The sequence below is a fragment of the Gambusia affinis genome, linkage group LG09 (genome assembly GCF_019740435.1).
Source record: "Gambusia affinis linkage group LG09, SWU_Gaff_1.0, whole genome shotgun sequence".
NCBI lineage: Eukaryota > Metazoa > Chordata > Actinopteri > Cyprinodontiformes > Poeciliidae > Gambusia > Gambusia affinis.
Genome location: NC_057876.1, coordinates 13,868,826 through 13,883,535, shown reverse-complemented (window position 1 = coordinate 13,883,535; position 14,710 = coordinate 13,868,826). Strand labels below are relative to the sequence as shown.

Here is a 14,710-nt window from a genome sequence, read left to right as displayed (position 1 = left end):
GAAGCAGAGCAGCTCAGTTGAGGGAGTAGACACGTCATAACTAGCTGGTTTCCTGTTAAATGTGTTATGATTAATCCAGAAAATCTGTTTTTGAAATTAGCTAATGAAATCTTCAGGTTAAAACACTCTCGTGTGCAAATTGATTAGGAATCAACAGAAGATTCTGATGTTTTTCTCCACGGTTATGGAGACGATGGTAGAAATTGTATGTCAAAAATATTGCATTTTGTCTTTTCAAGTACATTTGTGAGAAAGGTGGGGGGATTTCCTTATAAACTCAAATTCAAATGTACGTTACAGTTTATTTAAACTCAGACTGAGATGATGTTCAGAGATTCTAACATCTTTCCTTCTCCTGAATAACTTCCCCTGACATGATGCACAGCAGATTTATTGAGGACGACTTTGCAGGAATCACAACAGCCTCTTTGTGTTGACTGTGTCCCACTGTCCTGCGAACTGCTGTGTCATTCTGCTCCCTTTCTCCCTGTAATAACCCTCCTTTCTCCTCCTCTCCCTGCATCCTGTCTCTGCCCCACTTAGCCCGTAACTACGAGAGAACTGCTTGCATCGGAGAGGGGAGGGTTTCAGGCGGAAAAGGCTGCTGTTTGTGTGTCGATGATGCAGTTTGTCCACCTGATCACTAACAATGTGAAGCTACAATAGTTTTTACTAACATTTTGCGTCGGGTTTGCGGAATTTACTGTATACAGTGTCACTTTACCAAAACTCTTGAGAACTTTTAGAAATTTGTCAAGCTGCTACTAAAAACCTAAATATAATTTACTGAGCTTTTAAGTGTCCAACCATCACACAATACTGTGTAAGTGTGAAGTGGAAAGAAAATTAGATTTTCAAATTTACATGAAAAAGAAAATCTAAAAATATTTGCATGCATTTGTTGTCAGGCCCTCTGGCATATCCAATTATAGAACCTGCAGTCTCTAATTATAATGAATTATTATTGTACAAACTTTACACAAATGGTGACTGATATGTTTGTCCATTCTTTGTGAAATAACTTGTTTTCTGTTGTACTCACTTTCATAACCTGCCACATATTCTGTATTAGATTTGTCTCCACATTCTCACTGAATAATATGCTTTGATCTAAACCATTCCATACCTCTGGCTTTATGTTTGGGGTTGTTGTTCTGCTAAAACGTGAACCTTCATTCCCAGCATCCAGTCTTTTGTGCCCTCTAATATGTTTTATTTCAGGATTAATCCATTTTCCCATTAAGATTGATCAGTTTCCTTAACCCTTTTAAAGAAAGCACCTCCACAGCATTATGTGTTTTACTGTGGAGACACTATGTTCAGGGAGGGGCTGGTGTCAGTTTTCCTGCAGGTAGTAACAGTTCAGTATTATCCTTGTCTTACCAGACCAACTGTTTCATGTTGGATGTTTCATGTAAGCTCCTTCTTATGGCTTTCTTTTCACTTCTCACACTTCTTTAAAAGTCAGGTTTGTGAAGAGCACAACTAATAGTTGTCCTGACAGTAGATCTCTGCAGCTCCTCCAGGTTGGCTGTTTTTTAATTAAGTGATAAATTTATTAATTAAAGTGAGAATGGTTATTGTTGAGAATATTGATTTGTGAGTGAAGGTATGCTGGGTTTTCCCAACCATAGTTTTGTAGCTAAATTTGTACCAATCTGTGAAAGCAGCGATGGCCAGTGAGAACAGAGGCTGGGTGTTGCGGGCTTTGACTGGTCCGCTGCGTACAGATGTATTTGTAGGGCTTGTTGAGCTTGACGAGCTGCGTGAGGCAGCGCTCCATGATGGCGCCCGTCCATTTGTTCACATGAGTCTGGCTGTAGTCGTCTCCCCCCAGGACGCTCTCGATGCCATGACGCAAACACTGTGTCTATTTTTTACATGTGAACTCAAGAATTCTCATAAATCGCATGAAAAAGCTGATAAAATTATTAAATAAGCTTCCGAGGGTGTTTCTAAGCAGACTAACGGAAATAAATTATTTGTACCTCTTTGACGACGTTCTCCGGCTCCTCTGAGTTGAATGAACCCTGAAAAACATCACAGAACATCAGCAGTAAATCAACAGGCCAAGTAGTCAGACAACAGCTGGAAAAAATCAGTTACTTCCTGTAAGCCAGGCCAGGATTTTACATAGCCTGGCTTACATCCCTGGCTATGCTAACCGGTTTGCTTCCAGCTAACTCCTCCCTTCCAAAATCCGCAAACCAAAGTAAAATACCGGCTCAGACACCAATCTTGCTGTCATTTCATCCCGGCGAGCTGTCCCCTCTTCAAGCCGCCTTTCGACTCCGTTAATTGGAAGAAAACTGGTAGACGAGCCGGTTGAGAGGAGGCGCTGGTGGATTGTGGAATCGAACCAACTGTGCTAATGGTAGTGAACTATAGAAATAAAGATATCTATAGAAAATATTATCTGGTGTATGAAGACACAACAGATGATGAAATGAGCAGCCATGATCAGGAAATTAATGGAGAATGTAGCAGAAGTATCGATTCGGAAGAGTCAGAGTCATTCAGCGAGGACCAAGAAACTCACCACCAAAATGGAAAAAAACTTTTGACCTTCTTGTAGATCTGCGTACAATTTATTTCTTATTTCGGCTGTTTTGTTTTGTTTTTGTTTCCTTTATTTACTTCTACTACATCCTTAGCCTTTTCTTTCAGTCATTTTGATTGATTGGTCTTTTCTTGTGCCATCATTCGCTTTATTTCACTGGCCATACCAGAATCACCAAACGCCTGAAAAGGTGTGCCCAAATGAAATCAGCTGCTGTTCTTGAACCCTTTGAAGTACATGTAAAAGCTTGGACTCTTTATGAAGATGTCAAGCTAACTTTTATTTCTGTAGTCAAATAATTACTTCTATTACATTCTTAGCCTTTTCTCTCAATATGTTTGTTTAGTTTATCCTTTCTTGTGTTATCATTGGCTTTACTATTAAACTAAGCACTGACATCTTCTGTAACTGTTGCGTAAACTTTACCAGTTGTACTGCTTCTCTGTGGGGGCTCCGGCTGCCCCAAAAAGTCTAAAGACTTTTACGCTAGGTTGAGTTGCGGTGGAACAGTTTGCAGTGCGAGGCGGCCGGGATGAAGTTCAGTGCCTACAAATCCGAGGGTTTTGAGCCGGAAAGGGTAAATGCCTTTTCCAGGTCAGGGGTGTGGGGTGTCCTGCCCCAAACGGAGGAGATAAAGTATATCGGGATCTTGTTCACGAATGGGGGAAAATTGGAGCCGGAGATGGACAGACTGGATGCAAGTCTGACTCTTAATAAAATGATAGAAAACCTGGATTTAATCACACGCTGAACTAAAGGATTTTAATCTTGGTGTACCACACAGATGCCATTCTGGCTCTCTTGGGTTTTCAGTCAAAACCCTAAAGGTTTTACACAAAATAAATTTGACAAATTTTGCAGGTGATCAGATAAACGCAGTTTTTAGACTTGTGGTTTCCAGAAAATGGTCTAATTTGGGGTACAAAATTGTGCCCCAAATTTGGGTACAAATTTGGGGCACATTACAAATTTGCTTTGTACCCAGTGCAGCTGTTTAAAAAAAATCCACCCTGACCTTTGACCCATTGTTTGTCCATCCCTCAGATTCTTGTTCCTTTTGTAAGCCACAATTATTATCTAGTTTAGGAGCAAAGAGGTTTCAGATTGGAATTTAGTAAAATTGTGTTTGCTATTGTAAAGAAACTGTCCGGCCGAGGAAGAGAATGTAGTTCTCAGGGGGATCATGGGAGATGAATTGGGGGGTCTGGACTCAAGGAAGTTCTTCCTGCATGTCATCAAGAAAGATCTGGAATATCCTCTCTTACCAAGAGCAGAAAACAGAATCCTATCTGCCTCCTCAAAGTCTTCTGTGTGCAGATTCTATGAAATCTGAGGAGTTGTGATTTTATCAGTCCAACATACATGTGTTTGGGATGATAGCTTGTTTTAATGCTCCTCTTATCTGGCTTTCAGATTTGATGCATTGCCATATCCTTTTAGGTTTGCAATTTAGCCATACTCTTTCTATTTCAGGTGATGGCTTAACCAGGGATCTCCAACTGTAGCCCTCGAGATCTACTGTCCTGTGGCTTTTTGATGCATCCCTGTTCTTACAAGTACCTGAATGAAATTAATTAGCAGGCGTTTGCCAAATCTGATGGCATGCTGAACTGTCAGTTCTATCAATTTATTCTCTGTGTTAGAGCAGGGATGCATCTGAAACATGCATCACCGTAAATTTCAAAGACCCCTGACTCTGTGGGATGCTGAAAACTTGGGTGATTTTGTTGTGACTGAACTTGCTTTAAATCTCTCCTTGACCTGTCCAGGGCCAGATACTGTCTGGTTTCTAATAATCTCTAAAAAACCTCTGAGACGTGCACAGACTGGATTTATAGTGAGTTTAGATTAAAAAGAGATTGGCCCTACTAATTAATCAAGTGACATCTGGAGGCAATTGGTGAAAACGAGGTTGTATTCAGAGAAATCGAAGTAAATACAACTGAATACAATTACTTGACATCATTTACAGACTTGTATTTGTAATACATTTTGAAAACCAGTATATCAGTAAAACAGTTAAGTTTGAAGTTGTAAAGTGACCAAATGTGAAAAAGTTCAAGGTATATAAATACATTTGCATGGCACTGCAAAATGTGTTTTCATCTAAAGTCAAGAGCTGATCTGTTGGCTGAATTGGTATTTAATCTAGCATGACAATAATGGTTTTGTTGTGACATTGGTGCAGGTAGCTTGAGCCTGTTGATTGTGTTTGAGACACAAACCCACAGATGAACACAAATTCAGCACTAACAGGTTGTTGTGTGGCTCAGGGGAACAACACAGCCACCACCCAGGAGGACGGGAGCAGATAGAGGCCCCGCAGCAGCATAATGCACCGTCTACATATTCTGCTCTCGTTTAAATTCTCCCCCAGGCCGTTTCCCATGATAAGGTCATGCTTTAAAATCTGCTGTGCTCGAGTTTTCCATATCTTTAAGATAAAACGGTTGTGATGACTGCAGCGATGTTTGAGCCGGGTTTGTTTGTGATTAGGTGGCAGGATGTTTATTCGTTTGGTTTCCGTGTATAAACATGTTTACCTGACTGCTTTTCCAAAGGGGTTACAGGAAGGTTAGTAAGTGATGTAACCCATATTTTGTATGCGTCATGCCTTTGATTGGAATAATATTCTACCACTCTCTTTGTTGCTGTCAAGCCGTCTTTAGTCTGCAGCGCAGAACTGATCCACCCAGAGATAAAAGAGACAGCTAGTTAGCAAGGGCTGCCTAACACCTCTCTTCCCCACAGGCAGGCTTTACTCCTCAGCTTCCCCTTTGAAAGTGAGTCCTGATTTAATGGATGGAGTGTCTGAGTCATTCTGGGCATCATGCAAGTCTATTTCAGTGTTGTGACTTTGATGCTGTATTTCTGAGCTCTTCGTCTTTCTCTGCAGAATCTTAGCAGTGTCTTGATGTGTCTTTTTGAAGCCTGTTTAAGCTGCAGCCAATGAGATGTGATATCAGACACTGAATTAATAATCAGACATGCTCTAATAAGAGGTGTTGTGGCCGATTTTCAATCACAATTTGGGACAGCTGTGACCTGCTGTTATGACATTTTGATTTATTTATCTATTTTCTTATTAAAACAGTCTTAATCTAGTATGAAAGTTTTTGTTGACAGTTTTTTTTTTCTGTTGCTCTCCATCTCCCAACAGTTCCATCCTTGCTGTGTATTTCTAGTCTGACATGATGTCAGTACAAACTCCACCCCTCTCCCGTTCTGGCTCCACCCCCTCCACTGGGGGTCTGGCAAATCGCAGTACACCCTCAGCCACCCCTCCCACTTCTCTGAGTCTTCGCTCATCCTACAACCAGCTGCTTGGTCGCGACGTGATCAAGGAGTCGATTGAAACCGGGAGCTCAGCCACTTTGCCCAAGAGTCGTCAGAGGTACGCAATGACCACTGTGCGGAGTGCCATGGGGATAAGTGACAACTTTTCTCTGTCCTCCAAGTACCAACCAGTAACCAGAGGAAGAGGACTCCCAACCAAGTCCTCATCTAGTTCTGCCCTGTACTCTTCCTCTTCTTCATCGTCCTCCTCCTTCTTTAACACAACTAATCCCAAACTAGCCAAGAATGGAGCTAACATGCAGAGGCGAGCTGAGAGCCAGCAGCTACAGCTGAGCAGGGCAAATACTGTGGAGAAAATTCACAATGATCTCTTCAATAATCCTTCTTCAGATTGGCTAGAGTTTGGGAAAGACAACTCTCAGCTTCCTCCGTTTCGTAGAAGAACCAAAAGCTTTTTGGAGTACCACGGAAAATGCTGGGATCTGGACCCCAGTTGGGAAAACAAAGAGGGGAGGGAGGAAGAGGAGGAGGAGAAGCAGCTGCCTGCATCAGAAAAAGAACAGGACAGCCCTGCCAAAGAAAGAGAAAGTCAGAAGGAAGAGAAGACCAATGGCAAGCAAAACAGTCACGAGGAAAAGGATAACGTGGAGTCTGTCGTGGAGGAAGATGAGGAGGACGAGGAGCCCACCCCAACACCAAGACAGCCCCTATTGCCAGTAGTGGTTGAAGCACCTCTTTCCTCCACCTCCTCCTCTTCTGCAAACAGCCCAGAATGGGTGTCAGACAACCTCAACCACCTCCAGAATCAAGCCCCAGCACCAATTCGAGAAGAGCTGTGTCCCCAAGTGCAAGCTAGTCCACGTAGTCCTGCAAAGCCACCTCGAACCTCCCAGCCCCGGGTGATCAAAGTGGAATTGCACCCCAACAACGAGAACCAGTTTTTGCAACAATACCCTCCATTTTCCCCTAAGCAAGCCAGAGCTGCTGAAAAAAACACCCCTACCAAGAATTGGGTATCTCCGCCCCTGCAGGAACCGATACTAGAGACAGGTCTTCCTAAAGTGGGCCTGAAAATGGATTTGACTCCTGACACATCATCAGAGGATGAAGATTCCAGCTGGACCACTCTGTCTCAAGAGTCACCCTCTCCACAGAGTCCAAAAGAGACAGGTTTGATATGTTTATCCTTTCATCTGATTTTTTTATTTCAAGAATTTGAATTTCTTTGTCTTCCTTTAATCATACCCCAATTGCACCATCGTTGCTCTATATCCTTCTACCTCCATTTGACAGATCTGTAATTTTACAAAGACACCCTTTAACCAAGCAAGGTACCACAGCAATAATGTTGGAGGCTTAAAGGCCCCCTTGAGCAACATCATGGTGCAGAGAGGAAATACGATGTAGAGAACAGGATGCTGCAGAGAGAAGGGCGTGAAAAAGCAGAGAAGAATTGGAGGGGAGGGGATTTTCCAGCATGTATGTCAAAGCATTAGCTAGCTAATATAAGGGTATACAGAGTAACATAAAGCCAACAGAGAGAAAGCAAGACAGATTGTTGACTACTGGGCCTTGCCACAGGGTATGAGCCCAGGCTTTGCCATGACAACAGAAACTGAACACAGACTGACATTTATCCTCTGCATTCTTATTTCTATGTGTGATGTTTTGTATTGACTGAATACTTGTATTACAAGGCCTTATAGAGCTTATCTATTAGCGTAGTTCCTTTGTGTGTGTTTCGATGATATCCTCATGTGTAATATATGTAACTGCATATCTATGTCATCCATTAGCAGATGTATGGGCTGAAGGGGATCTGCCCCCAGGCTGGCGGGAGATCTCAGACTCATCCGAAGTCTATTTCTGGCATGTTCCCACTGGCACTACACAGTATGACCGACCCGTTGCCTCTGGAAACCAAGATACTACTTCTAGCAATGTGCCAGACTCTGAGCATGACCCACAAAAAGAAACACAAGACTCTCTTATGCTACCAAATGAGGTAAGAGATGCAAGACATCATGCTGTGAATTGTAAGGTGTTTGTGTATTCACAGTGCTATAAATAGGTATTTGCTTCCCTATGCATTTCTTAAGTTTTTGTTGAGACACCTGAACTCTTAAGCATCAAACTCTTGAGCATTAACAAATGTTAATTTTAGGCAACTATAACCATAGAAATTACAAATTGAAATGTTTAAATGATGATTTCAGTAGTTAAAGGGAGAATGTTTTGTGAAAAGTAATTCTTGGCTTACACACAGTTTTTGGAAAGATCAATTTAATTTAACAATATCTGCAGAATCAAATAAACACTCAAACAGAACCTGTCTGACAGTGTGAAGTAGGATAGAATATCTGAAATAGAAAAACATCATGAACTGTACTAAAGACATTTGAAAATCATGAGTTAAGAAACATCCACAACTCACCAAAACTTTTGGGAGGTGCTCATTCTGTAGCATCTGAAGCAAAACAAAAATATTAATGGACAGTATTAAACAGATGGATTTGGTGGTGTTTTGATGGGTATTTAATGTCTTGCTGTAACTATGAAACTATGAATCCTGCTCCCTAGTAAGAAATTCTGAAGGGGAATATTCAGCCATATCAAAAATATTAAGTTATATAACCTGAGTTTGATCTAATTTGGTACTTTTCAAATTTTTTCTTCTGAAATGTTAATGAAACCCAAACCTATACATGTAGAGAAAAGGACTTAAACATATTTCAAGATTTATGTAGCATATCACAAGGTGCTTTTGGTTGAAGCTTCAAGATGGTGGTGCTGTTTGATAAATGTCAGTTTATTTTGAGACATTACTTCTTTGTGTTTTGTTATATCTTTTCCTTTCTTTCTTGTTTACAGCGCCCGAGCAGTTTGATATCTGATAGCTCAGTGGAGCCGGTTCCTTCTCCATCTGGTTCCTCCCTGTCCTCTTCCTCCTCCTCACCCTCCAAAGGCCTCTTCTCTCCCAATCCAGTATTCAGCACTACCACTCCCACATCAAAAGTATGCCGAACCTTCAATTTCAACTTAGTTTTTTGCTGGATTTTAACCTGTCAGACCTCAATCTTTTACCCCCCAACAACTCCTGTATTTTCTCCTTCTTCTTCAGGACCTGAAGGACTATCCAGTATACCCAGATCCCAGTCTTAAAGCGTTTGAAGGAGCTACACTCCGCTATGCCTCTCTTAAACTCAAGTAAGTCATGGGCAGATAACCGGCACCCTCCAAACATTTTGGCACTCCTGGTAGAGACATGTATGGTAATTGCCTTGAGCTAAATTAAGCTTTTCTTGTAATACCATAATCTTACACTGAAAAAAGTGCAACCTTTAATTGAGCACATTTATTCAGTGGCAATTTTATGTTAAAATAAAATTTAGCTTTTTGCAATCTCACAAGATGCTTACTACAACTTTAAAGGAGTGCAAAACAAAAACTATTGAATGGGAAAGACAAGGAAACACATAACTTAAGCCTGTGACTAAGGGATAAGAAAAGATTCTTAAGATCCTTTGCTTAAAGAAATTTGCTCATATCCAAAATCAGACCAGTAATTAAAGAAAACCTCTTGACCTGTCATAAATAAAGCTGCACAAAAACCCACATTAAACTATGCGAAAGTTTTCAATGACCACAGTGACTGGATGGTAAGAAATCTCTGAAGCTCAGTGTAAGACATAAAGTGATTTATCTTTTAGTTGTAATAAATCTGAAGGCATTATATGCACACAACCAACATGTTACATTTTCTTTTTATCTCTCTATGTGTGTATCACAGCCAAAGCTTTACATTTTCTCAGTTTTCTTTGGAGAAGTTTGATCTTCTCATGAACATCACTTATGTCTCCTAATTTTCTGCAGCCCTCCAGCTCAGCTTGAGACAGTGGACCTTAACAGCACATTCTCTGATCCAGAGGCAATGGTAAGCTTGCATTATACCAACCAGAAATCTTCTGAAATGTATATGTTTCAAAAAGGCATCAAACCTGGTGGAATAATTGGTTATTGTTAACATGAACGTTCCAGCTGAAAGGTTTGTCGCCCAATTTAAGAATTTGGTCATTAGCAAGCTTTGTATTGAAGAAGCACCCCAAAAATATTTTGAAAGTAAACATCTGGGGTGGATCAGCACTTTGGTATAAACTGTCGGATAAATTGCTTAGAATCTGAGTCAATATAACTGAAAAAATATAACAGAGAAAGCTGGTAACCAGGCACAAAGATGAGTATAATGTGAATGGAAAAATGCTAATGTGCAAAACCTAGTAGTTTGGCACTGTTTCTGGGATGTGGCTTATTTGAGTAAGAAATGATGTGACCTTAAAAACCATTCTGAAGTCTGACATGATGAAAAACAGTGTGGGATTTTACTTAAGAAATTAATGCGGATTATATTGTTGTTATACAGCGTATGGCCATTTGTTACAGGACATGACGTGAATAACGTCTATATATTCTAAAGCACGTTTGATGATGCTTCAAAAATACCAGGTTTGTCCTAAAAATGTCACTGACATCAGATTAAAATTTTTCAAAAAAAGATCTTGAACGTGACACAAGTAACAACACAAGCAGATGACATTAACCTTGTTATTTACTAGTTGCTTTCTTGTGGATATCAGCTGTTAATAAATCAATAGGAATTACCTGCTTGAAGATTAAAGGTTCCAGACTGTTTGATTCAAAACTGTAAAGCATTGGGTTTCCACTGTAAGTTACAGCAGTGCAATGCCTGAAAAACAGTGAATTATGTGAAACTATAAGGACACTATTATTAGCAAGCAACACGAAATTTCAAATTCAAATAACTATGATAAAGTTTTAAATGTTTATCTTGATAAAATATATTTCTTATTGTTTAATGAGAGAAAATCACCAGGGTGTGTTTGAAATTAAGTTACCCAGATCAGTGTTGCTTCCTTTCTTTCTCTCTATTTGTGTTGCAGCGCCACTTAGTGGTCAGTTTTAAGAAAACAGTTATGATCAGATTTTTATATTCCTGACTGTTTTAGCCGCCCCCTTGTGGAAGAACTTTAACTTAACCAGCAAACAGCATACAAACAGATAGGACTATTAAGACTTATTCATACTATGAGTTTTTTGTATCTTTACCAATTTTATATTTATCTTATTATTTTTACTAACCTTGATTTTATTGTTTAATTCTAATCTTTTTGATGAGGTAGTTGAAGAGAAATAGTTTAAAACGAGAGAGGGTTGAAATAGATTCTGGACAGGCAGTTATCCTGCCAAACACAGTGTTTTTTATATTTCATATTTTTTTCTTCATCCAATTACCTCCAGTTAAGATGATTTGTCCACATCAGATTGTGTGCATGTGCTGAATATATCCCAGCTTGGATCAGATCTGAGTTTATGTGAATTGGGTATCTTTATTTATTTTTTCTTTGTTGTTGTTGTTTGTGTAACAACATTACTGTCTCCTATTCAAACGTGAATATCCTTCTCTAGATACATCTGTATGTTGCACATCCAGAGATGAATAAAAACATCACACTTGGAAGAGCACAGATCAGCTGAACAAAAGTTGTTGTGTTCCTCTCAGTCATTTCCAGTGCGTTCTCTGGGCTGGGTGGAGATGGCAGAGCAGGACCTCTGTGAGGGGAGGAGCAGTGTGGCTGTCCACCACTGCATCAGACAGCTGTCCTACTGCAGGAGGGATATCAGAGACTCAGCTGGAGTCTGGGGAGAGGTCAGTGTGTCAGCCAATATCTGTCCTAAACGAGCGTTTTTGATCATGTATACAGTGGAGATGAACGTTTAAAGTGGAGAGTTACAGATAATGATGGCAATGAATAGAAAGGCAATGGCTTATTTTGAGCATGAATAAATAAAATAATAAAACATCACATCACTTAACAAAGTGATAATAGTAATAATTTAACATGTTCAACGTCACTGTGTCATGGACGTTCAATGAACATCGTTATTACTCTCAGAAATATGAGCTTATCATATTAAATGGCAGAAAGTAGCATTATTTTCTCCATCCTGATTGTCGATGAAAACAACCATATCATGTAGTAAAGCTACACATAAAGTAGCTGCAATCACAGGGCTAACATTGCTGTGGACCACTCCACACAGAAACCTCTACAAGTTGAAGGTTTAAAACTAGATGTTTACTATTCCAGAAAACATGGAGAGAGTAAATACCGCTGCAGACTTTTCAATCAATGAGAAACTGTAATCAGCTTTGTGCTGCAGGTTGAAAGTGTCCCTGTGTGCATTATTCCAGGGTAAAGGCATGCTGTTGGTGCTTCAAGATCGAATGTTAACTCTGGTTGACCCAGATGATCGCAGTTTGCTCCACTCTCAGCCGATCAGCAGCATCCGTGTCTGGGGCGTCGGGCGAGATCACGACAGGTAGGAAAACACGACACAGATTTTTATTTAATTGGAATCGTTTTCAGGATTCTGTTGGCCTATCTGTGTACAGTATGGTGTAGTATCATGATTTTTCTGGAAAAAGGAAATTAATAAACAATTTAACTATAATTACCATCCCTAGACATTGAATTCAGCAGCTTTGCTCCTTCAGAAAAGATACTGTGCCACAGTCGGTTGGTAAAATGGCTAATATTCAGTGGGATTTGTCAGACTGCAGCTGGATCAACAAGCAGTTGCTTTGCAGTTTACTAACAAAGTCTATATGTTGCAAATAAATAAATTAGTGCATATTTTATGATCAAAAATACCTTTTTGCATATAGTGAGCAACCTCTGTGGAACACATTCCCATTTACAAGCTTAAATAAGGTTTTTGCTTTCATGTTGATGAACAACAACAACAAAAATAAAATCATCTCCACAGAATTGTAGATGTTGGAACAAAATCCAGAAAAAGCTAAACTCCACAGTTTAGCTGTTGCTGGTAACCCAGATAGCTTTATGATTATGTTGGTCCATTAATTCTCCAACATGTAATAAATTCCAATATACCTGCTATGCTTTGAATATCAAGGTGGTGTGAATAGGAACAGATACAAACACATGAGGATCTCCGAACAAACAAAGCTGAAAGTGCATTCTTAAAATTTAATAGGCGTGCGTGTGATATTTCTGCTGACGGAAACTGAATCAGGAGTTTTAAAAGATCACAGGAGAACAGAATTCACCTCATTATTATTCAGGCCTTCTTTGCACAAACTGCATTTAAAACTCCATAATTATTCTTATTCTTCAAGCCTTTGGCTCTCCTGCAAGAACCCCATGGGACTCTCAGTCATTTACAAATGTCCCATGGTTTTAACTTTTTAGTATTGAGTTGACAGTGTGCTGAGGCTAGCATTGCTGCAAATGGGAGATGGAGGGTCTCGCTTCTAAGTAAATGTCTCAACACATGATATTTCTACATGTAGTACTTATTTAACTAATTTAAAAGCATTTAAATAAACAAATAGATTTTACAAATCTTTTATGTTTTACTGTTTTTGTATTGGACAAATGTTTGCTAAATTAACACAAAATGAGAATTTTATTTATGAAAGATGCTTCCAAATCAACCAGGTCAATGTGAAAACCCAACAGCTTCCCTTGTTAAATCATACATGAGCTGTAAATAATCACATTCATTTTTTAATATCAACGGACACACCTAGACCTAATTACCACCGGACCTGCAGAATCAAGCACTTACACAAAAGCAGTCTGACAACATGTATTAGGCTAAAAAATTGGAAAAAAGCAACAGGGATGTTTGATCAAACAAAATTCAATGACAGATGACTCACCTCTTATTGAGGTGACTCATCTAATTTCTAAAGATTTGAGAATTCAACGCACCACAGTGAGAGTCATCGTCTACATGGAGCAGTAGCTTACCTTCCCAACTGGCTGAAAAAAAAATGTTCTGGGTGAAATGGGCAAAGTCTGGTCTTAAATCTTATTGAGATTATGTTTTGTAACCTTAAACAGTCCAATAACTGTTTATGCAATCAAGGAGGAGGCTTTGATAACTTTTCTTTCTGTTTAATACATGAAATTAGTATTTGAAAACACTGTGAAGTTACTCAGGCCATAGCTGTCGGATGTTAAAATCTACTTATTGATCTGAAAGATGTAAATGTGATGCAAAACAGAGGCAATTTGTAAAGGAACAATAGTTTTTCCCAGCACTGCATGTTGTTCTCATCAGTGTGGATGTAAACCACCCTTGTCTACGTATAGAACTCCAATGAAAGTCTTTTAGCTGAGAGTAAAGCCACTTTAAAGATCGCCCACTCAATGGTCTTAGAGAAGAGAGAATCTGTGGATGTTGCAGTGTCTGATCTTAAAGAAATCAGGTGATTAAAACATTATCTGTTTGAAACCTGTACTCTTATTTCAATCTGTTTTGTGCATTTTTTCTTCATCTTTAAAGCACCGGTGTGCTTTTCATCTTTCATTTATCCTTCTCTCTCTCCTCTTCATCTTCTTATTCTGCTTTCTGAACGCTGTTGCAGTCTCAGCTGCTCATGTGTGAGGGAGATAAAGAGGGAAGAAGAAAGACAGAAAAGTCCCTCCAACATCTAACATCTCAGAGGACTTAGAAACTTTTAGAAAATCTCTCTCTCAGTGGTAATGGATAAAGCATGTAGCAGCCGGAGGAGGAGGAGAGGGTCAATCCGAGACAGCTCCCTCCTTTGACATGATTCCTCACTGCGATCTCTGTCATCTCTAATAAAGTTACAATAATGCTCTTTTTATCCTCCCCTTCCAACCAGGAATTTAAAACCCACAGTCTCTCTGCTTTGCTCGAGACTTAAAATACACAATGGGTTTTAGAATAGAATAGAATAGAATAGAATAGAATAGAATAGAATAGAATAGAATAGAATAG

The 14,710-nt window shown here is 39.5% G+C and overlaps 1 protein-coding gene across 4 annotated transcripts in view; it reads left to right on the top strand.

Annotated features, from left to right (window-relative positions):
* LOC122837646 (amyloid-beta A4 precursor protein-binding family B member 2) overlaps positions 1-14,710 on the top strand; it is a 44,161-nt gene that overhangs the window by 700 nt on the left and 28,751 nt on the right. For 3 of the 4 annotated variants that reach the window (XM_044128143.1, XM_044128140.1, XM_044128141.1), the window contains exons 2-8: positions 5,721-7,027; positions 7,654-7,862; positions 8,729-8,872; positions 8,979-9,064; positions 9,731-9,791; positions 11,436-11,582; positions 12,129-12,256. In XM_044128143.1, coding sequence (XP_043984078.1) covers positions 5,752-7,027; positions 7,654-7,862; positions 8,729-8,872; positions 8,979-9,064; positions 9,731-9,791; positions 11,436-11,582; positions 12,129-12,256 — 2,051 coding nt within the window. In that variant the 5' untranslated portion in view covers positions 5,721-5,751. The remainder of the gene's footprint in view (positions 1-5,720; positions 7,028-7,653; positions 7,863-8,728; positions 8,873-8,978; positions 9,065-9,730; positions 9,792-11,435; positions 11,583-12,128; positions 12,257-14,710) is intronic. The other variant, XM_044128142.1, reaches the window with a different exon arrangement.